Source organism: Juglans microcarpa x Juglans regia, chromosome 1D (genome assembly GCF_004785595.1).
Source record: "Juglans microcarpa x Juglans regia isolate MS1-56 chromosome 1D, Jm3101_v1.0, whole genome shotgun sequence".
NCBI lineage: Eukaryota > Viridiplantae > Streptophyta > Magnoliopsida > Fagales > Juglandaceae > Juglans > Juglans microcarpa x Juglans regia.
Window position 1 is genome coordinate 5,446,788 of NC_054594.1, and position 24,951 is coordinate 5,471,738.

The 24,951-nt window shown below is 35.9% G+C and overlaps 3 protein-coding genes across 3 annotated transcripts; 1 reads left to right on the forward strand and 2 right to left on the reverse strand.

The window, feature by feature from the left end:
• Positions 1-1,297: 1,297 nt before the first annotated feature.
• On the reverse strand, positions 1,298-3,823 carry LOC121255990 (the record flags this gene model as incomplete). The annotated part of the gene is made up of 2 exons (XM_041156609.1): positions 1,298-1,771; positions 3,360-3,823. Coding segments are annotated over 2 exons (513 nt in total), but the record flags the coding sequence as incomplete, so codon positions are not given.
• Positions 3,824-12,447: 8,624 nt separating this feature from the next.
• Positions 12,448-13,243, forward strand: LOC121256067 (putative nuclease HARBI1). Its single transcript, XM_041156731.1, has 2 exons — positions 12,448-12,664; positions 12,774-13,243. Exons 1-2 carry the CDS (start codon positions 12,448-12,450, stop codon positions 13,241-13,243), a joined length of 687 nt encoding a protein of 228 aa, XP_041012665.1.
• A 5,796-nt stretch (positions 13,244-19,039) lies between these two features.
• LOC121238680 (esterase AGAP003155) lies at positions 19,040-21,665 on the reverse strand. The gene is made up of 6 exons (XM_041135663.1): positions 21,077-21,665; positions 20,881-20,979; positions 20,726-20,767; positions 20,478-20,622; positions 20,077-20,178; positions 19,040-19,253 (listed from the first exon to the last, which is right to left on the reverse strand). The coding sequence occupies exons 1-6, from the start codon at positions 21,290-21,292 to the stop codon at positions 19,195-19,197; spliced, it is 663 nt and encodes a 220-aa protein (XP_040991597.1). The 5' UTR covers positions 21,293-21,665; the 3' UTR covers positions 19,040-19,194.
• Between the last annotated feature and the right edge of the window lie 3,286 nt (positions 21,666-24,951).

Consider the following 24,951-nt stretch of genomic DNA (forward strand, 5'->3'; position numbering starts at 1 on the left):
TCCTTACATTATAATGTTCAATATAAGCTTTTACTATTGGCAAAAGGAAAGTTCGTAATTTCTATGACAAAAAGAAAGTTCGTAATTTCTATGATTCAATTATAATTAGGTTTTACTCTCTGAAACAGAATTCTGAATTTTGATGCTAGTGAGGAACTTTTTTCTTTTTTCGTGTGAGTGTTTTGATTTTATATGATATTTACTTTTAGTCGGTGGAGGGTTTGCCCAAGTTCTTGCTTAAGTTATGCAAGGGTCGGTATAAGGACAGACCAATAGGTGAAGAGACTCGGGTTATATTTGAACCTAATAAGTTTTTAGCATTTAATGTAGCTATACTTTTTAACAGTAATATAGTTACATGCAGACAAGCACATATTGGTGGTGTTTCCAAGTTTTTTCCTTTACTTATTTCGAGTACCTGATAGATTACATGTATTTTTGTTGCAATCTGAAGGCTTATGTGCTCTTCTACTTATTTTCATTATAGGAGTATAATGTTCGTGCGAGTTCTAGCAGCGACAATAATTACTTTATTGGTAGATTTGTGTCTGGGTTGCCAAATTTTTCGAAGAAGAGAAGTGCGGAAAATAAATGATCTCTCCAAAAAGGTCTGCAAGGACGGCAACTTACTGATGCTTTGTGGGTACTGAGTTCATCCTGACCTATTGGGCATTTTTTGCTCATCTCTACCCTTTGCATTTGTACTATTAGGAATTCCCAGCACCTCATATTGGGAATTGGATTTCTTAGAATTGTAATAGTTGGACAGTAACGATGTTGCTGTTGTGGTTGTGCCCAGTCTAGTCTAGTTTAATTCTTCATGATATAAAAGTTGAAACAATATACATAAATCTCTCATTCCATTATAAAGCTGGTTTTGGTCTATTATTTGGTTTTAACTGATGGCGGAGTGTTGCATAGGTTAAAAGTTCAGTATTTCAAGTGAGATGAGCCATGTGTATGGAATTTTTTTTTTTCCATTTTGCCCATAATTGCACCATTATCTAAAGTGACAGAAATGCCAATTTGCATCTAGTATGGCTAGTAACATAGCATTGTGTGATAATTGGAGGAAAAATGTACCATTCTCAAATTGCATCCAGACTTTGATTACAAAGCAAATACCATATGAAGTTTCCTTGCTCCTATTTAATAGACAGATCAAAAAATGCTCCTGTTTAATAGACAGATCAAAATGTTCAAACCATGTGCACAAGCTGTTTTCATTACACATGTTTATTTAATGGCATACAATTTACATACATGGGTTTCATTAAATCATGTTCATGAGTGCATCTTTTGAAATTAACCACATGTTCATGAAATAAATGCCATCAAGTACAATAATAGATTCCTATAACTTCAGGATCATTCCAGTTATACAGATACTGTGGCTATCTAAATACATAACATGAATGGACATTTTGAGATTCAATCAAAATCTTTGCAAAAAGAGTAACATCTTCAGTGAATCCTCTGTCATTCCAACACCATATTTAGAGTTGAAGCCACCCATTGTATAGCCATAACCTGTAAATCAGGGGGTTATTTTTCAACTTCATTCAGAAACAACCATAAGAAAGTGAAAGGGAGTGAAAAGGAAAAGACTTGGATGGAGAATAGCCTGCGCGCAAGTGGGAGGAGACTTGGAAGACTTGGAGACTTGGATGGCTCCAGGCCTGCATGGTTCACTAGAGCCACAAAGCTCAACCACCTCTTTGGTTACCTGAAGAGACTTGGAAGACCAACTCCAAGACAATGCACTAAACACCTTCGCAATCACAAGAATAAAGCCATACTTGGAGTAGAAATTAATTAAATCAAAATGGGATTTTCCTGAACAAACTATTCACAAATGATCATATTAGGCGCCAAGTGAATAGAGGGGCAATAAATCTTACATCTCATAAACAAAAGAAATACAAACAAGATTTCATGATCATATGATTGGTTTAGTATTACATAAAGAATAATGAAGAATCAATCTATGGTCCAGTTTTTATAACACTTTTTTTTTTTAAAAAAAAAAAAGTGTGATATCATGTTTAAATTGCCAAGATGCATACCTGGTATAGGGATGATGGTCTTCTTTTAGAGGAAAAACTTTCAAGAAAACAGGAAGGATTTGCCAAGAGTAACCATAGGATAGACAGAGCCAAAAAGAAGAATTAGCTAACCAAACATAACTATAACTCTATTAATGTAGTAGAATCAGTTTGTTGGCATATTCTAATGATAAAACTCCCTGTACCAGTAAGCTGTTTTGAAAGTTTTTCTCCCGTTCAATTTCCTACGTCTTTCCCATTTTAATCTCAACTGCACTTGGTTGGCAATAATTATAAACTGAGATTTTGATTGATGGTTTTTTCTATTCCGATTAAACAAGAACATAGCTAGGTTGGAGTAATATACAATGCTTGTACTAAGAAGACAGACCATAAATATTTAAGCTATTTGATTTTAGCTAGCTATATATCAATAAAGGAATCCCGTAGCCCTTGAGAACTTGTTCTGGTTGGGTGGACATAAATTCCAAAGTTTATAAATAACTATAATTTACTCATAATTTTACCATATATTTTATCTACTTTTCAAGATTGTCCGGGAAATCTACATTCTTTGTTTCTTTCCACAATAACAACATGATCTTGCCTCATTGAGTTAATTGGTTTTTCTCTTCAACCTTTTGTCAAACACGTTGTGAGCAACTCTATTTATTCCTACAATATACCATAGTCATTGAATCTGCTTCCTGAATACAACCAAATCCATCGAAATTAAGAAAGTGGCTTCAACTATTAATAAACCCCACCACCATTCATCCTTCAAAAGCACAATTAATGACTCAGCTATATCGATCGACGTGTGGAACAAGAAGCATGTCGTCAATGGAAGGCAGTGCTACGAAAGGTCCTTTGGTTTGGTAAGAACGGGTCAATGACTCTAAACATGGAACTTTCCAATACAAATATTAAGATAATAAATAAATAAAGTGAACATTGGTTCCTCAAAACATTGGATAAAAATAACGGCAAGAAAGCTAAGATGGAAGCGACACAGAACAACCAGCCAGAGATGGAGATCTATAGTACTATAACGTTGCGATCAAGACGCAAAAAACGTATGGAATAAGGAGCCATGCATATGAACGACTATCTAAAACCAGAGAAATCAAGTATATTCTAAAGTAAAAATTGTAAAAAGCCAACACAAAATTGCATGAGATCCATGAAAATGCAAAAAATTGCCACTAAGGCCTATAGATCCAAAGGAAAGTGACACGCCCACAAACAAGAATGTTTGGAAAAATTATATACGCAGCGAGAGAGAGAGAGAGAGAGAGAGAGAGAGAGGCTTACGGAGCAGTAGAGTCATCAGTGAGGTCAGAGACGAGAAAGGTGGAGCCACCGAGCTTCAACTGAGTAGAGAGAATGAGAGGGAGCTCTTGATCGGCTTTGCGCTTGGGGTGCATGGTACGGCCGAGCTCCTCAGTGCCGAACGCAGCCTTGTAGAACTGAATGGCGTTGCTCGCCTTGGGAGCCTCCACAAGCAGCTGTGGCTTTGAATCTCCGAGGGACAGAAAATAAGAACCAAGCCTCAGAGACAGGTAGGGAGTGTGTGAAACGCTAGCCCTAGGAGAGAGAAAGAACCAAGCCTCTGGAGTGGTGGCGCTGGGCAGACGGAGGAGCGTAGCTGGGTTCGCTGGACAGAGAGACGGCGTCGTCGGGTGGCGTTGGGCAGAGGAAGGTGACGCGACGCGGGCGAGAGAGGGATGAGGTATTTCGCGGGGCTCTGAAATTTGAATGGACGAATGGGGCTCTGAAATTCAAATGGAGAAGAAAAAAAGAAAAGCATAATGCACGTTTTGTCTAAATAACAGTCACGCAGAGTGTACAATATGCGCATCGTTACAGTAGTTTCCCTCTAAAAGAACTCTTTGGAAATCTTTAATGCCGGTTTAGTTTGATAGATTATGTCATTTAATCTCTTATAATTATTAAAATATTTTTAAATTTTTTTTATAAAATATAATAAATAATTTAATTTTTTTAAATTTTAAAATAAAAATTATATTAAAAAATTATATTTTAATAATATTTTATTTAATTTTTAACTTTTATCTCATCTTATTTATATAAACAAACGAGACAAGTATCTAAGTTATCTCCACTAAATTTTTTGAAATTTCCTTTCTAGTTATAGTTGTTAGAGCACGCCCCAAACACGCTTAAAAATAATAGTAACAAATATATTAGTATGAGAGTCTAAGTTGTTTTGACAAATTAAAAATTATTAAATCAAATTAAAGAAGAAGAAATGTAAAAGCGTGGCCGTAAGGTTTTTCTCTCTCCAGGCATTTCGCTCTCAACCAAAACTCACTAAAAGATTCCATCTTTTCTACTCAGAGGGGGGTGGAGTTTTGGCTCCTCCCTCCCTCCTCTTATCTGGCTTGTTCAGAAACTATGCAGCTCATTTTTTTTCAGTTTTTATTTTATTTTATATCCATAACAAGAAGCGCTGATCTATTACTGCTTTCTTGAACCTAGCGACCACCACTCGTCCTACTGCAAGACTCCGCAGCTGTCGATCCTTCTAATGACCGAAGCAGAATGTCAAACAAAGCGGCGCATGCATCATATGCGCGGATCAAATCGCAAGTGAGATCCACGTGCTACCACACTAGAGAGTTCTTGTTGCCTTCACGTGTGGCATTTCTAGGACCAGTGACCTTGGATTCTTCATATCCGACCGACCTCGACTCTCCTAGAATGGCGCGTGACCTCCACGCGTTGCCACAATCCTTGATCGTCGTCCTTCGGTGATTTGACGTATCTCTTGTTTGCTATCTATCTATATTTTTGCTTCTCCTAACCAATGATCATGGGAAAGAGATAGTGTAAATCACCTACAGCTAGTCCAGACCAACAAAATGCAGCACAAATATCTTTACTGCGACTTTCAGTCATAGTATTAGAGTCCGTTTATCGGACTATATCAAAATCATTTTAAGTGGATTCCCTTGTAAGAAATGGGTGACTATTCTAATAATAAATGGTGCGATCATTGAAACGGCATAATAATAAATGGTGTGGTTATTGAAAATTTGAAAAAATTGTAATGATTAGGTAATAATTAGATAGTAAATTGAAAATCTAAAATTGGTGTTTAGATGTTGAGATAAGATGAGATGATTTCAAATGTTTGTAAAACCAAACCAGACCTAAAGAATTCGATGATGTATCCTTAAATTTCTCTATTTATTATGAACATAAGCACGTACATACGTTTAATTCTCTCCAATTCTCATACAATAATAATTTAATAAAAAAGTGCTCTCAACTCATAAATCCAATCTAAAAAAGAAAATTTTGAAGCTCTAAAGAATATTATTCTAGACGCGGGAGATGCTCTCAAAGTTATTTAATGCTATCAAAGGTTCTGAAGGTCGCTAGAACAGCACAGGGATGCTGCTCACAGACATCATACAAGTGCACAAAAAAAAAAAAATTATTAGTGGGTTAAACATATGAAGAGGGATGCAAATATAGTTGCTCATGTTCTAGAAATAAATGCACTAGATATTTAAAGGTCTGTTGTGCAGTGATAAATGTTTTTTTTCTTATGTGCCTCTAAGGTAGGGGCTGTAGTTTTGAATTTCATGTGCTGTAGAGAATCGGATCTATGTATGGTCCCCTTTGCCTTGTTGGCTGGTCAGTTTTAATTGGTATTTTTTTATTATGTATTGATGTCATTATTTGATAATAAGGTTGTCTTTGTTTGGTCTTTCTTGGGTCTTTTTTTATAATTATAGTATTTTTTTACTATAAATGAGAGTTATTTAATAAAAGTGGGAGGGAGTCAGACATGTGATCCCGTCTTTTTTTTAAGTTCTAAAAAAAAAAAAAAATATGCATTAGACATTACTGATGTGATTATTGATAAGGAAGAAATTCCTCGTTGTTTTCAACCTCTGTTACGGAGATTTCTTCTTATTAATAGAACTTGATCTGTTTTAAAAAAAATCCTGAAAAGAAAATTTTGAACAGATTAGAATTAGCTTAAACTCATTGAAGTGGTTAAAACAAATTGGGTTGATACTCGTCTGTCTTTTTTCTGAATCGTTATTAATAAAACTGACGTGGTCAGTCTCAATCAGATTTTTTTTTTCAGCTATATACCATGTGTCCAGTTGAAAAAATATATATATAAAAAAAATTAATAGTCAATAATAAATGAGAAAGTGAGGAAAAAATTTAAATAAATTTAAAATAGGAAGTTAAAGTGAACCTAATAAAAAATTAATATAAGTAATAGATTCAACTTATCTAGCTATGTTATGTTTGGATATTGAGACAAATTCAGATGAGTTATGAATAATAGTATTTTATAGGTCTCATTGATATGGGTTTAATTTTTTTAAATTGAGATGAGCTTAACTTTTTAGGTTGAAATGTATGAAGTAAGTTAAGATGAGTTTAACTTTTTATAAAAAATTAAAAAAATAATATATTCCATTAATGATTGATTTAAAATGAGTTGAAATGTATTTATTTTCCAAACACAGCAAGTTAACAACAAAATGAATGTATAAAATAGAAATATCAATTTGATGCAAAATAAATTAAAGTGTAAGATAAAGATAGGCACTCAACTTTTGCATTAGTCAGAGAAAGCATAGCTTCGAGTCCTTGATATTTGATAAGTACGAACTCATTAAGCCGCCACGTAGGACATAGTTACGCACCGGTTCTCCAAGCCGGTTGCACTAAGCATTTTTCTTAAAAATATTTAGGCCCCGTTTGTTTTCGAAGATACACCCAAAACTTTGAAAACCTTAAAACCAGTTTTCGTACGGTTAGATAGTTTCCGAAAACAAACACAATTTTATCCTAACATTTCATCTCAGTAGTTCTCTCCCTTCACTCAACACTGTTCTCTGCTTTCCACCGTGCGAATCTTGCAGTCTGTCTCCTCTCTCCCTAAGTCCCATTTCGAGTTGAAGAGCAGTGTGAATCTTCTTTCACCAGGCCATCCCATCTCACAAGATTTCGATTCCATCTCTCTCGGGAAGATCTGATTCTGGTGCATCCCTCCGCTGCCATCTTACACCTCGCCATTCAAATTTCCTTCCAAACGACATCCCGAGAAAAGCTCATCTTGAATTGATATCGAACTTTGTCCAGAACCTATGTGGTTCTTGCCGTGCGAATCTCCCCTATTCCCCTACCCATCACGATTGTGATTGCTGCGAAGTCTTCTTCTCCCCTTGAAATTTCTCGAAGCAGCCTACATATACGAAAATGCCGAAAGCTGCCGAAACCCCCCGCTCATCCACCACGGTTAGGTGCTGCAACCCCGATTTATCTCTAAAAAACAACTGCCATAAACGCTCCCTCACCATCCTCTCCAAGGGCAGCACGGGTCCGAAAACGAGGTCATACCAGGTATTGTTTTAGGAACCCTCTAATCTTTGTTTTTTTATATGAATAATTTTTGCAAATATCGAAATTATTGTTCGTGATTAATGCATTGGACTGATTTGTCTGTGGTTGTGGATCGATTAGTGGTTGTTGGATGTTTTGGGTTTGAATGGACTCTGTTGTGTGTTTGAATTTAAAAGGGTCTAACACATATCACTGACCAACTGATGGGCAGATAAAAACCCTATTACCAATCGGCTTGTCTTTAATATTTGCATTAAAAAACTTGATGACCACCAAATACCAAAATAATTTAGCAAAAATACAGTTATTGGCAGCTTAAAGGACCAGGAATTGGAAAAAAATTATTATTGGTTGGTGGGATTGGAGCGGAGGGAGGTGTCAAGTTAATTGGAATCCTCTAGATTCTGTTTTCATGTGCCTGTTTTGATGACAATTTGGTGATCCCTATGAATTTGTTTTCCTCTGGAGAAAAACAAATTCATAGGAGAAGGAAGAATGGAAGTATAGTTGTGAAAGGTTATTTGGTTTTGATTTTTTAAGAAGTTTAATCAATCATAGGTCATCTAAATTATGGGGCAACATGTAAGCGGATTGATCATATTTGTATCATTGAGAGCTGAATAGCTGAAATTCATAAGGTTTTGTAGTTGAGTTTTCATCCATCTGGTTTATCTGAGAAGAATTTTCGGTGGATTTGGGATTCACTTAAGATATTCATATTAGATGCAAAAGTATGAAGGTAACTTGCATCAACTAGTTCTAGATGAAACTCACATTGACAGAAATTTCTAGTGGATATTTCAAAATTGAAGAGCTGGAAACTTGTAACAAACTACAAGTATGAACCCAGCTTTTAATTGAAAGTTTGGCTGCCATTTAATCATTGTGAATGATTGATTGGGACTTAAATGGGTGCATATAGGCCTGGAATCAGTCCTTGTACATACCCATTTCGGAAAGCATAAAAAAAAAGGCTGAAACTTTATCACATCTAAGTGTGCATTATATTATCCAAATCTGATCATCTTTGAGTAAAAAACCTATAGTATTGCGGTTAAGAGTACAAAATTACAATGGAATTATACAAAATGAAAGGCTGATTTGTCAAATAAGCACAAACAAAGATCTGATCCAGTACTGCCTAAATGTAAAGTCTAAAATTTAGCACCTTCTTGTCCTTCACTGATAATACCCCTTCACTCAACTGGGTGTTTTCGTCCCAACTGGTCAATCAAGTTTCCAGCTCCTTTCCCAGCATTATGCTATAAGATTGCTCAAGATATATATAGGAGTAGGAACTAAAGGAAAAAAAATAACAGAGGTTACTGCTCTAGAAAAGTGGCGTGGTGCACATGAAAGTTAACATCACCAATTGAATGAGCTTCTTTTTTTCATTTATGTGCTTCGGTTCCCTTGTTCTATGCAAATGATAAATTTAAAGGTTGCTAGCATAGCACTTGAACAATCCCATATCTTAGATTATTAGGCAATCAAATAAATAAATAATAATAAAAATAACTTACATATATCCCAAATCCAGCTTCACTAATTCGTCCTTCAGTGCATTCATGCCTATCTTGTACTTGTTATATTTTGTGTAAAAGGTTAAAAATTTTTTAATAAGTAAATGAAATGAGTTGAGATGTTATTTTTTATCCAAATAACCCCTCGTGTTCCCTTCAATTGGAACTGGGCTGCCGAGCCCTTACATAAAGATGTGTCCAACGATCATCAAGTCCATCCCAGACATCTCACAGCCCACCATATATATACATATATATATATATATATACATATTTATATGTATATATATATCTCACCAAGCTAAATGGTTGGTTTTCTTTTCAAACATTTATGATCTGTGATATGATTTACGAAGCAGTGGACAACGATTGGTCAGTTAATTTTCAGACTATAATTCTTTGCTTTTCACTTCCTTGCAATTTCAACCCCCCACATGACACTTTTACAAATTAATTGCATGTCCTGCATATATGCAGTTTGTGCCATTCATGCTTGCTAATAATTACTAAGACTCTGCCCAGAAAAAATTATATTATACAACATCTTCATTGATGATGTAGGTAATTAATCTCACGCTGGTATGTGATCACGTGAAAAATTTTACAACACAGATTTATTTGAATTTCATGTTGCCAACAAACTATTTTTAACAATATTTTTTATTTGTTAGCGTTACTACCTACGCTCCTCTCGAGTACCATACCCTCGGCAGGTATGGCCCACTTTTAAATAAAAGAATTTGGATTTCATTTATCATTTATTTAGCCACGTATGATATAAACATCTTGGGATTTCATATCATATTATTAGCATTTTCACATGGACCCCGATGTCGATATTTCACACGTTGATCGGGAAATATGGGTGGATGGAATGGAGGACGTCTTCATTGACATGATGTTAGCTGACGCCCTTAATGGTGCACTGAGGGCTGGGAGGATCACTTCTAGGGACCATGCTTCCTATGCTGCACGTCTTACGGCTGTGGGCGTAAAGACGTACGATGCGAGTCAAATCAAGGGGAAAATACATCGGCTTAAGATGATGCAACGACTTTTCACAGACCTCATGCACCAAACTGGTATGGGATGGGACCCCGATACCAAAACGGTTCTAGGGAGTGACGAACACTGGGCAAATGCCATTAGGGTAACGAATCTCTAACGACGCCATATTTTCTCCAGAGCAATAGTCACTTTATTCATTATCACTTTTTCCTGCCTTAATCCCTCCATAATATATTGAATTTAAATTTCTTTGTCTAGGCCAAGCCACAAGTAAAGAAGTTTCGTACCTCAGGTTGCCCACGATATGCAGACCTCTGTACCATTTTTGGCGCTGCTGTAGCAACGGGCACATTCCACCACGCGTCCACCCAACCACCACCATCTTCGGATGAGGAGGAGCGTCTTGACACTGAGATGCGGCGTCGGGGCCCGGCACTTGGCACCCAAGCCAGTCGGGATTTTGTCTTTGATGGCCCGTCGCAATTTCCCATGGACATGGGGACACCATCGAGTTGCTCTTCCCGACGGCGTCAGAAGGGAGGGCAAAAGAACCAGCACGACGAGAAGATATCGAACATGGTTGACGCGATCACGCGTTCCTATGAGGCATGCCGAAAGTGCTTTGAGGGCAGAGGGGAAGCGTCAGGGGAAAAACGTAGTAGAGGATCCACACATTGCATGGATAGTGATGACGGTTTCGATTCTTTTTCACACTGTGTGGCCTTGTTACAAGCACTTCAGCCCCCACTGCCTGACGATATTTTCTCCCGTGCGTTTGATCGGTTAATGAACCCCCTTGCACAACGAAGATTTTTGGTAATAGATGATGTCCATAGGCGAGCGTGGGCTGTGCATAGTTGATTATAGCGTGGGCTATGCATAGTTGATTGGACACTAGCTTGTGCATTAGAACTTGATTAGTTGCTTTGTTGAGTTGTAATTTTTCATTGGCGTTATGTAATATGTTTTTCTATGTGTCCTTCGTTGTTGTTAACATTTGTAGGTTTCATGGACATCTTTGGAAGATGATTGGTATTTATTATTTCATTACAGTTGTGATGTCTCGGAAACCATCTTTTTATATTAAGAGTATTGTGTTATGTGTTAGTTAGATCCACAAAATTCTGAATCTATTTGTTAATGTTATTAGAGTTTGTTTATATCTTGTTATTTCATGCATCTTGAATTGATTTCTGAAATACATAGTGAGAACTTGGCTTAGATGATATGTACATTTTGGTATCTGACTTTTCTGGTTCTCTGCCCAACGGGCAGTTGTAGGTTTTCCACGTCATCAACACTTCTCAAAGGCCAGCGAATTGCATCAAGGGTAGAGGTTGCCTTCCAAAAAAGGTTATTGTTCTGCTCTATGTAATTTAATATGGTGAAGATGCCATATCAGAATGAATTTCAAATAATTTGGTCATGGGGCTAGATGCATGCCAACGGTACAAGAAAACTGACCATGATGTTAATCTGAATAGTAGAGACAAACTATATTCTCACATGTCTTTGCTGCACTGATAAATATATATATATAATATATGTATATATAAAAATATATATATTCATAAGAATTTATAAGTATATTCTAAGTGATATATGAAATAATTTTTGCTGAAATTATTTCATTTCCATTTGCTTGGAAATGAAAGATACGGGATATGGCCAAGAATCCCAAAGGTTTGCATGATTCTTTGCATATATTGAGATTGCTTATTTTTGTCTAGAATGGAAACATACACTCATGTAAACTAGTTCCCAATGCTATAGGTCAGTCCTGTTGGTCTATTCCCGAACTTGTCTTGAGTTTTTAACGTAGTTCCACATGATATAGTAGAGAATGGAGCATAACAACGATTGGACTGACGGGAGTGATAGTGATGATCCGGTGGAGCCCATAGATATCATCAACGTTATTAGGATACTGTCCCACGGACAGAGAAGGAATCACCAAAGGCCACAACATAATATAGGCCTCCGAGGGCATCAATATATTTTTAAAATTTTAAATGGTCATCCAGATAACTGCAAGATTATGTTTCGTATGGAGGTACGTACATTCCACTGTTTATGCACATTGTTACGTAACAATCATTTGGTACGTGATTCTAGAAGAGAAGTGACGGTGGAGGAAGCTGTGGGTATGTTTTGCCTTCTTGTGGGCCACGCAGAAGGCCAGCAAATTGTTGGGGATAGGTTTCAACATTCGACACAAACAATCAATAAAAATGTTAGAAAAGTGATTAATGCATTATGTGAGGTTGGGAGACATTTGATTGTGCCAACTCCAACGGACAACGTGCACCATTTTATTTCAAGCAACCATCGTAATTATCCTTGGTTTCAGGTAACAATTCGAATTGAAACTTTCTTGTACAACATACAATGTAACAATCACATCATGCATTAGTTGGTTGTGTACGCTATTCAGGATTTATTTATTGAGTTGATAGGGATGCATTGGCGCGATGGACGGTACGATGATACCAGCTGTCGTCCCAACTGAGTTGTGCGAGGCATATCGAAATTGGTTGGGCCGAGTTGCCCAAAATGTGTTGGCAATAGTTGACTTCGATATGAAATTTATATTTGTTTACACTGGATGGGAGGGATCCGCGCATGATGCACGTGTGTTCCACCATGCTGCAAGTGATCCAGAAGCCCGTTTTCCATGGCCACCAGAGGGTAATTTTCTTTTTTATTAACTTTGTCAAATATTTATAACTTGTAACTTGATTTGTTTTTGCCTTTATATTAATTTAAAATTGTGTTTTGAAAATAAATGGACTCTCAGATCAGTATTATCTTGTGGATTCAGCTTATCCATGCACTACAGGATTGCTGCCCCCATATCCAAGAGAACGTTATCACCGGAGTGATCGTCACAATCAGAGGGATTTTCATGGGTATAAAGATTATTTTAATTATCGTCACTCAACAGTTCGTAATATTGTAGAACGAACATTTGGTGTTATAAAAGAACGATTCACCATTCTCTCCAACATGCCTCCATATTCGGTTGGGCGGCAAGGACTGATAATTACAGCGTGTTGTGCACTGCACAACTTTATTAGAACGGTCACCCCCGATGACTGGATATTTCAGACATGGAGTACGATGCATCTATCAGTTATTGAGCCTGTGGTTGGTGACGGGACATCCTCATCTGCTCATGTAGACTTGTCAATTGAAGCCCAAAACAATATGGCTGCGATTAGAGATGAGATTGCCATTTCTATGTGGGAAGCAAGGGGTGGCCATTGATGGTGTTATTTAAAAAGTACGCGTGTATTTAATACTGATATTTTATTCTTGGCATTGAATTTAAGCAAGTGGTACGATTGTCGATGTGGATTGCTCAATCTTTCATCATGCTGGACAGATTATTTATTTAATGACAAATGGTAGATGAATTACGTTATTGGATTTGGTTATTTACTTATTTATTTATTTTTACTTGTTGGGTTTAATGGTTGGTATTTTTAATTTTTTTCAAATTGTTATAGGTTTGACGATAATGAGTTTATTAACACATTAATTTATGTATAGCAAATCTCACGCGAATAATTTTAAGTATAAAAGAAAAAATTATTCCTCATCCATGCATCACATTTATTTTAATATTTTTTTCTCTTTTTTTTAACGAGTGTCTGCTTTAGTAATAATAAATAGCAAAAATCTTTACAAAATATTATGAATGACTCAAAACAAATATTTGATAAAAAGATTATAGATAGAAAAGATTTTAGCATAATATGGTTGTGAATGAGGTTGTGGTTTTTTTTTTAGTTTATAAAAATTTCTAATCACTCACTGAAATATATAATAAAAAGAAAAGTCTAATTACACATGAAAGAAACGTAAAGGAAGCATGAAATAAAAACAGGAATTTAACAAATTATCCGAAAACTATAGATAGGCTGGGAGGAAAACGCCGTTCAAGCACATGGGGTTACTCTTCACTGTTCATGCGCGGGCCTAATGCCTATTCAGCAGCTAACTTGTCTGCTTTAAAAATAATATACGAAGCTGTGGGTCCCACACCATCAATACTTAAAAAAAAAGTCAAACTAATCTTATCTCATTTATATAAATAAACACAATTTTATCTTATCTTATCTTATCTATATTCAATATATCTCAATACTATTCACACATATCTCAAAAAATCTCATCTCATCTCATCTCATCTATAAAAATAAACAAGACCTTAAATTTCTATCGTTGTGAAATAAAAGGTTTTGCTTCAATGACTTTTTTTAACTGAAACAAATATAGATTGATCTTAATTTTATTGAAAGGAAAATGATAGAGTTATCAAGAGTTAGGTCCTAACATGGATCCCGATATATATTTTTTTCTTACTTAGTGATTAAATATGTATTTTTTAATGAGATTATGAATTTTAAAAAAAAAATATTTAAGGATATAAATAAAAAATCTATGAAAAAAAAAAAAAGAATTTGACTTTCTCGAAATCCAGCCTCCGATTACACCCTTGGTGGGTGCAACACTACCCTTTTTGAAAAGAATTTTATGAATAGTTAATATGAATTTGAGCTGATTTGTGAGAATTGTTTTACATGAGTTTCTTCCTAAAGTCACATGAAGACCAAAAGCCCAGTGTCGTCCCCCCTTAATTTCACACCACGTCGTATGATTACCTCTCGTTTATTTTTACAATTTATCTTATTTAATTATTATAATTATTTTAAATTTTTACATAAAATAAAATAAAAAATTTAATATTTTTAAATTTTAAAATAAAAATAATATAAAAAAATATATTCTAATAATATTTTATTTAACTTTTAACTTTAATCCAACTATCTTATATGCGAAAACCATAAAAACCTAATTTCTTCCCTTTTTTTTTTTTCTTTTCAATCTATTTTTCCTTCTTCCTCTTCAGTGCCGACACCCTCACCCATCTCTCACAAACCCCTCTCTCTCTCTATGAAGACAAGCAAGGAAGGAAAACGGCAGCCCCGAGGTCTAGATCCAAAGATTTCTCAGATCTACTTGTCGTCTGGATTTCTTTTACATCTAAAAACATAGTTTGTAGATTATTTTTCAGTTTGTTTTAATTTAATTTATATGGGTATGATTTTAGATCTACCCTCTCTGTCTCTCAAGTCCTCCGAAGGAGATTTTTTTCCTTAGATCTAAACAATTTCAGATCTGCCCTCTCCGTTTCTCGACTCCTACGAACGATTTTTATTTTTTAGATTTGAACATAACTCAGTCTCTTAAGTCCTCCAAAGGAATTTTTTTTTTTTTTCCTTAGATTTGAACAATTTCAGATCTACACTTTTTGTTTTTTGACTCCTACAAACGATTTTTTTTAGATTTGTTCATATTTTTTTGAAGATTATTTTTGAGTTTGCTTTAATTTAATGTATGTGTATATTTTGAGATCTACCTTCTCTGTCTCTCCAATCCTCTGGATGAATTTTTTTTTTTTTTTTTAGATCTGAACAAATATTTTATAGAGTGGAATATTACAAATTTAAGAAAATATTACATATTTGCTTTTGTTTGGTTTCATTTCATACATATGTGTATTCATCCCATTTTTCAGTCAAAGATAAGCCAGCGTATTAGTCAGCTTGTGGAAATGAAAAACATATTGAATTGAGAGGAGAAACCAAGAAAAATCATACCCAGCTGATGTTGAGATTCAAAAGGAAAAAGCTGGATGCCAACGCCACCGAGAGGTTTCTTGAGAAAGTGGGGAGGAAAACTTTTCTAGGAAAGGCGAGCGAAGTAATTACAAAACCAATAAACTCGATAAAAGTATTGCAAATAAATACTATTCAGAGCATTCAAGGGCATAATCATAATAACAACCAATTGTACAGGGGCATAAGTTAAACAGAAAGTTTCAAATAAAAATACTATTTATTTCTGTTCATATGTCGATAGCAGCTTTTATAGTATAATATATATATATAATTATATATATATATATATATATATAATATGAGTTAGGCAATGTTATACACCTTTTTGAAAAAGAGAAATTTATTAATAAAATTTTTTTTTTTTTTTATATATGTTTCATATTTATTTAAAAATATGTATTAATTGTAAATATCATTTCTCTTAATAAACCATTGCACATGGAGAATAAGTCTAGAGTGAGCTAAAATCTAAAGAAAAAATAATCAGTATTGATATAATATTAATTATCACTCATTAAATTTATTATTTTAAAAAATAAATATTAATTGAATAGACAATATCACATTAACATAATATGAGATAAAATTATATCATATAATATATAACTTAAAAGGAAAAAGAATATTGTCCAGGTGCCAACTTTTGTCATAGAGAGAACTTTGGTAATCTTCCTACCTGTCCAACAACCATACTTCAATTTCATAGAGTCCTTATTCAAGTAGAGCAGTTCGACACTCCGTTCAAGTCAATGTTGATTTGCTTGTTCGCTCGATGCGTGCTCGATACGCCGCTCTAGCGAAGAATGCAAATTTTGTTAATTAGGATTTCCGACGCCGTTTACTATATATTTGTCATATTTAACTTGTGTTGGACGACTTTTAGTATATTTTGAGAGATAACAATTGTCAAGTGAGTACATATTGTGTGAGAGAGCAAAAAGTCCTAGAGTTTGTGAGTTGAGATTGAGTGATTATAATCTTTCTTGTTAATAAGATTTCTGCAACCCTGTGGAAGTAGGCAATTTACCGAATCACGTATATTGTGCGTCGTGTGCTTGATTGTGATTGCTTTTACTTTATTTGTCATCGTTGGTGTGTGTGTTTTACACAATATTTCACAATAACTGGTATCAAGAGCCAAGATTAGATCTGAAGGAGAATGATGGTTGGAGATAAAGTGATCGCACCCGGAATCGAGAAGTTTGATGGCACTGATTTTGGGTACTAGAAGATGCAGATTGAGAACTATCTCTATGGGAAGAGGCTCCACCTTCCACTGTTGGCAAAGAAGCCGGAGAGCATAGATGATGTTTAGTGGACCCTGTTAGATCGATAGGTTTTGGGCTTGTTCAGCTAACCTTGTCTAGAACAGCGGCACACAATGTCAGTAAGGAGAGAACCACGATGCATCTCATGGCGAATTTGTCAGGTATATACGAAAAGCCGTCTGCGAACAATAAAATACACTTGATGAAAAAATTGTTCAATCTGAAGATGTCGGAAGGTATGTATGTAGCCCAACACTTAAATGAATTCAATACGATCACAAATCAACTGTCTTCTGTAGAGATTGAGTTTGCTGATGAAGTGTTGATTCTATTGGCATTGTTGCCAAATAGTTGGGAGACCATAAGGATGGTTGTGAGTAGTTCAACTGGCAAAATGAAACTGAACTACGATGACATACGTGACATGGTTTTTCCTAAAAAAGAACATATGAGGACTCGAGTGAGTTCTCAGGTTCAAAATCTGCCCTAAATGTTGACAATCGGGGCAGAGGACATGACAGGTCAAACTCCAAGAGTAGAGGGAAGAGCAAGACGAGATTTGGGCAGCAGATCACGTGTTGGAGTTGTGGCAAGCCATGCTACATCAAGAAAAACTGCAGGAATCAAGAAAGTGCTGAGGATGAAGCAGTGAATGTAGTGGCAGAAGAAATTCATAATGTCTTACTTCTTGCAGTGCATAGTCCTATTGCTGATTGGGTGTTGGATTTAAGGGCTTTGTTTCATAGCACCTCACATCGAGAAATCATATAGAATTATGTTGTTGGTGATTTTAGAAAGATGTATGCGGCTGATGGAGAGACACTAGATGTAGTGGAATGGGTGATGTGTACATTAAACTTTCAAACAGGGGCATTTGGACTTTACAGCAAGTCAGACACATTCTAGATCTGAAAACTGATCTCTGTGGGACAGTTTGATGACAACGGTTATGTAGTAGAGTCCTCTGGAGGAGCTTGGAAGATTACCGAGGGTGCGCTGGTTCTAGCGCATGGTAAGAGAGCTAACTCTTTGTATTTAACATCAGGGTCCAGTGATGTACAGGAAAATACAAGAGTGCAAAGGAGCAGGCTTGATCGCACGAAATATGTGAGGAAACCAAAAGGAGTTAGCTTTGTTGTTCCTCGTGAAAGCCTGGGAAGGTTGGCTAAGGTTGCCAAGATCGGTTTCAAACCGGATACTCCTAGTGCAGTGGGAGTTGTAAGTCGCTCAGTGAATGTGCTAACTAAGGGCGATGTACGTGGAATACTTAAGTCAGGCTTGACTTCAGTGCGTGTTCTGGCTTGAAGATGGGAGCTGTGTGCTGTAGAGATGATAGGGCTTAGCTGGAAATAGTGGCTAGTATGTGAAGACCCAGTCTCCAAGTGAGAGATTGTTGGAGTGTATGCAGAGACTAGTTTTGGAGTTGGAAAAGATGTTTGCTGGATGTGTGTTCGACGCGTGCTCGATGAACGCTCAACCCGTGAATTTGCTCAACATGCGCTCAATAGTGGGCTCGAGCAAAGCTCAACCCTTGAGTTCACTCGAGTACCGCTCGACAGTGAGCTCGAGCGAGACACAAACTCTAGTGTTTGCTCGAGCCTCGCTCGAGCCAATATTGATTTGGTTGTTCGTTCAATACGCGCTCGACACGCCGCTCGAGCAAAGAATGCAAATTTTGCCAATTAGGATTTCTAGTGCCGTTTGCTATATATTTGTCATATTTTATTTGTGTTGAACAATTTTCAGTATATTTTAAGAGAGAACAATTGTCAAGTGAGTGTATATTGTGTGAAAGAGCAAAAAACCCTAGAGATTGTGAGTTGAGATTGAGTGATTGAAATCTCCTCTGGTTAATAAGATTTATGCAACTCTGTAGACGTAGACAATTTATCGAATCATGTATATTGTACGTCGTGTGCTTAATTGTGATTACTTTTACTTTATTTGTCATCATTAATGTGTGTATTTTACACAACATTTCACAACACGTGGAACAATCAATCGCATACAATGCTTGAGAGTTAAATATTCTTCTGAAGCTTTATCTCTTGAGCTTTAACCTCCAACATCATCTTTAAGACATTAATAAAGTTAACAAGTGGTTAATATCATCATAAAATATAAGATTATTGAAAGATTATTGACCGTCCATTAACGGCACTTTTCATTACATGATTATAAGAAAAAGACAATGAGTATGGTTCAGTGAGAATATGAGGCAATAAAGCAGCCTTCAAATCCTAAACCAGATCTATTCCTCGTCTCATGGGATCATCTGAATCTTCTCAATGAAGCTGAGCATTGTTTCCAGCTGTTTACCATCTGCACAGAAAGAGAGGGAATTGAAAAGTTAATACATCTTTCATTTAGAGCATTGGTATTGAATTAGTCAAATGTCTTTTCATCTTTAAATTTAGCAAATATCATCCATATTTACTCCACATTGAATTAGTTAAATTGTTTTCATCCAAACTATAAGCTACAATAAATCTATTCTTCTTTTTAAATATGAAAAGAACTATAACAAGTTTAAAAGTATTTTTTGAGATTATTATATTATAGATATGAGATTTTTATTCATATGAGATTTTATTATCTATATATATATGAGATTATTATATTATAGATTGTTAGATTGTGAAAATGAAAATAAATATGATTGTTAGAGGTTATTGAAGATTATAAAAATAAAATATAAATTAATTAAAAAATATAAATAATAAAAAATAATAAAATTTTATTATTATAAAGAGTGTGATGACTAATCTAATATAGACTTCAAGTTTTGAATGATTAGCTAAAAGTGAAAAAGCTACATATTAGTCAAAATTTAAAGAATAGAATGGCCAATCTAATACTAATGCTCTTACTCCATCTCCAAGTACTCCATACTTTGGTAAAATGAAAATGCAACGCCCCAAGGAAGGTCCTAGCTACGTATAAATCAACAGAAAAGACTGAAGTTCTTATAATCAATCTAGGATATATCTGCAATATGTCAAACACTTTCTTCAAATTCACGGTTTTCTTCTCTCGCTCTGTGGTCTTGTGTAAAGCCTTTGGGCTAGTCGGGTTCGGTTTTGTTAAGATAGACTAGAAAATATAGAACATATGTATGTGGCAAAAACCAAAATTTGGTACTAACCAAGTCTAGGAACGCTGTGCCCTTTGGAGTGATTGATGACAACAGGGTCCACGAATGAATCCAGCAGAGCAGTCCCATCTGGCTTCAGGAAGTCTGTCTCACCTACAGCACAAGACATGGTAATTAAGCAAAGAAAAGTGATGTCTGATGGTGGAATTATCTGAATCCACATAAAATTGGGATCAAATCATGGATTCAATACTGGGAGTGACTAGTGATTCAACGAGTAGAAATGCAGGAAGACAATCTGCATTGAGGATCCTTTTCTAATTAACAGCAGTACCCAAAGTAGGAGTGAATAACTTGCTTGACTTGCAGCAAAATTGTACCTAAGAATAATATATATATATATATATATATATATATATATATATATAGGACACATTCAATCTTCAACTTACCTATGAAGTGGAGAGATGGGCAGTTGATGGGGGATGAAAAAGCGTTAGCAGCCAACTTGGGCGCCCCAAACTTGGATCCTCCAAGCTTAGCCCCAGATATAATTATCAGGAACTTTATCTTTGGTACCTTTGTAAGAGTCACCCCCTGCAAATTAACACAGGATGGTATCACTTTGCACCTACGAAATGCTACATGAAGGATGCCTGAGAGAAATTAAATTGAAGATACCAATGCAAGTTTCTTATACCTCGGCTTGCATTCCAGGCATTGCAGCTGCTAACATCGCCCCCTGAAATCCATTAATCAATTTGGAAATAATTAAAGAACAGAGGTGGTGAAAAACATTTTCTGGTTTCAGGAACAATATCGTAGTTAAAAGTTGAGCGTTTTTCAGAACCGCACCATGGAGAAGCCCAGTACTCCATCAAAAGGACCATTCTTGATCATGTAATCTTCTACGTATGCAAGACACTCTTCAAAATTCGTATACTCTGTATAATCCTATGATAAAACAACCATTGCAAATCAATAAAACGTACGAACATGTCCAAAATGGAGAAAGATGAAACACTAATCTTTTTGGAAAAAGATGTAAAACCTTGTTGGATTGCCACCACTCGTAGTAAGGAGGGTCAAAAATGCCTTCTACATCGGACTTTCCTCCAGCAGGAAAAGGTGCGTCGAGGAAGACAAGGTCCAGCTTTTCGAGCACGGTTTCAGGCAATCTTCCTACCAATTTCTTGAGGATTTCACCGCTTGTTCTGAACCCATGAAGGCACAAAATTCTGGGGTTTTTCTGGGTTTGGTTCTCCATCAAGTGCCAGAGATTAGAGAATTTTGTGTCTTCGATTAGAGACAAGCTCTCTAGTAGATTAGAAGCTATAGATAAGGAACCAACCGAAGACTTTCTTTACCATTCATCCACACCTAACATAGACTTTAAACTTGTAAGGCCTACTTATGCCGATCGATCTAGCTCAATCAAATCCACTTTTGTGCCCATAAATATGACATCAATGATCTGTCTGTGGGTTTGTCCAAGCATTTGAGTAGGGTCCAGTTCTCCTACCTTCGCATATAAAATTGTGGGGAGTTTTGTCATCACAGTGGAAAAAAGTACTCAAACCTAACGCTTCAGAGGGCGGCTCTTGGTCTCTATTGACAGCTGAAAGCAGTCCTCTCAGTGGGGGATTCTTTGAATTTCTTGTTTTTTTCTCCCTCACCAACCCCCTTTTTTTCTTTTGACCATGACATAAACATGTGTCCTTCACCAACCCCTCGATTATTTGAATCCTTCATCTTTACCTCTTCAGATCTTCGCAGAGTTGATTTCAGGTGTGTGAAATCAGGCCCTAGCGTTACATACTTAAGATACAGTACCATTACGTAAATCATTGATATTTTGCTTTTACATTTTAAATCTATAGCTTTTATTGGAAATTAAAGTATGCTTTCATAAGTAGGTCATATGTGACGTTAACCTCTATAGTGTCAACTGCCCCCTTTGTACTTGTATCGAATTCGGGTGGAGGGAGGAGCTGAGATTTGAGCTTCCCTCATCCGATTCACAACCCCATTTTTCTATTCAAGTCAATTCAATTTGAACCAGTGAAAAAAGGAAACAATTTTAATACAGTTTAGCTTATTTTAGCCTATTTTAAATCCATTTAAACCAATTCGAACTGATTTGAAATTATATTTGGGAAATGAGTTTTAGGCCTAGTTTAGGTACTCAGGTATTTACTAAAATATTACATTTCATCTATTTTTCATCACTATTCAATATTTTATCGCTATTTTTTTATTATTATTTATAGAATATCTGAGAATACCCCACTACTCAAACACAATCTTAATTTTCATTCTTTTTTAAGAAAATATCATAAAATCAAACGTATATTAATTTTTTTTATTATTGTGTTACTAAGTAGAGCAGGAAAATTGAAAGATAACCTATACAGTTTTTATTTTTATTTTTTAATGGATTAGAGAAAAATGGGAGAGGAATGAATATTTTGTATTAGATTTGTGACTATGAACAAAATACCACCATTACTATATCAGTCTTTTTCATAAACGAGAATATCTTAAGCAAGAAAATAAGATGCTTGGGGTCAAATAGATGAATTGCATGTTTATTGATAATATTAAGATTCTTATCATATATTCATTAAGGATAGTCAATGAATTTAAATTTTAAACTCTTCTTTAATGTTTTTTAAGAGAATTTTAGTGATTAATAGAAGCCATTGGGAGAGTCCAAGTTGCTAAAGCTGTTCCAACAAAATCACTCTCTATATTTGCACAGCTAGCAAGCCCCGCATCTGCTAAAGAAAGTGAAGCTAAGATGTTTGATGAAAGTCCTCAATGATCATGAGAGTACTGAGAGTCTTCTTATTAGTATTTATAGAGTGGGGTACAATAATACAAGATGTATATTGCCGTTAGAGAGAATACTCTATACATGGTAATTGCTAGAACTAAGATATATACAATCAATTCATAAAGGAAAGTGCTAACTGTTGCATGTGATGGGGTTTCCATTTGAGTGCTCGCGCTGGTCTTCTGCTAGTGATATTGTTGTAGTTGTTGGGTGAAAAGTTTCCATGGCAGGGGAGGCTTCATTTGGTAAAGTGCTCTAATTTTGTGAATTTAGCCGTTGGTGTGTGAGTATTGTTAATACGCCCCCACCAACTGTCCCATGGGATGAGACCAAGTTTGATGCGAAGATGAAAAAGTGCAGGATGACCAAGTGGTTTGGTAAAAAGATTAACAAGTTGCAGAGATGCTGGGACATGACGAGTATGAAGTAGACTAAGAGCGACATGTTCACCTACATAGTGGTAGTCAATCTCGATATATTTGCTTCGAGCATGAAAAATAGGGTTAACTGTCATGTAAATAGCACCGAGATTATCGCAAAGTAGCAGCGGGGAGTTCAGTAGCTTGATGTCCAGTCACGAAGAAGAAAAGAGATTCAAGTGAGCTCAGTGGTAGTTTGAGTCATAGCTCTATATTCAGCTTCAAAGCTCGAGCATGAGACAATAAGTTGCTTTTTGCCAGACCAGGAAATGCAACTGCTACTGTGAAATACGTAGTACCTGGTGGTGGAATGCCAAGTGAGAGAGCACCCTGCCCAACATGCATGTGAAATGGCGTAAAGATCAAGTGTAGAATTGGAGTTAAAATGAAGACCAAATTCAATAGTACCTTTTAAATATCTAAGAATGTGTTTGACCATTTTAAAATGGGCTTCTATTTCTATAGGAGATTGCATAGATTGGGAAACAAATTTAACACTATAGGATAGGTCAATGAGGGTAAGAGTAAGATATTGGAGGGCACCGACTATATTACGATAATAGGCTTGGTCAGGAAAAGGTGTTGTAGAGGTAAGGCCCTTGGTCTTGGTCATCATGGGAGTACCCATGGGCTTATAGTTTTCATTTGAGCACGTTCTAAAATTTTGAGGGCATGTTTGGTTTGAGACAAGGTAAGGCTATCAGGGGTCGATGTGATTTGAATACCCATAAAATAGTAGAGGGGCTAAGATCTTTCATGGAAAATTGACTTCGAAGAGTCGAAATAAACTCATGAAGATAATCAAAAGAGGAACCAACGAGTAAAATATCATAAACATACAATAGTAACATAAGACATCTATGAGACGAATGATAGATAAATAGAGAGGAATTAATAGTGTTATAAGTAAAGCCACAAGTAAGGAGGAAACTACTGAACTTGTCAAATTGTGCACTTGCGCTTGTTTTAAAACATAGAGAGCTTTATTTAAGTTGCGAATATGAGACGAGTGAGTTGAGAGGATAAAACTTGGAGGTTGTTCCATGTACACAAATTTGTGGAGATCATCATGAAGGAAGACATTCTTGATGTCCTACTAGCAAATTTCCAATCGGTTGATCAGGGCAAGAGTAGTGACCATCTGAATCGTACTTGGTCTGATACCTGGGGAAAAGGTTTCACAATACTCAATACCATCAATCTGGTGAAAGCTTTTAGCAACTAAACGAGCCATCAAACGATCAAGATTGCCATCAGTGTTGAGTTTGGCTTTAAAAACTCATTTGCAACCATTAACAAACATGGAAGGATCACGGGAACAAGGGTCCACGTATTGTTTTCATACCAGGCTTGAGATTCATTAAACATGGCTTGGGACCAACCAAGATGATTAAGGGCAGAGTGGACGATTTTGGGCTCTTTGGATATGGTAGTGAGATCATGAAGGTTGACATATTTTAGGTTGGGTTTGTGGATGCTGGCTTTGGAGCGGATAACCATGGTGTGTTTTGTGGGCTCAGAAGGAGTTGTGGCCTTCTGGGAGGGGAGAGCAGGTGGTGGGGAATGAGTTTATGTGATATTGGGGTTGGGTAATGTAGTAGGGTTAGGATCATGGGTATAGATTAAGCAAGAGAGGGTAATACATATGTCAATGATGGAAAGAGTTTGCTC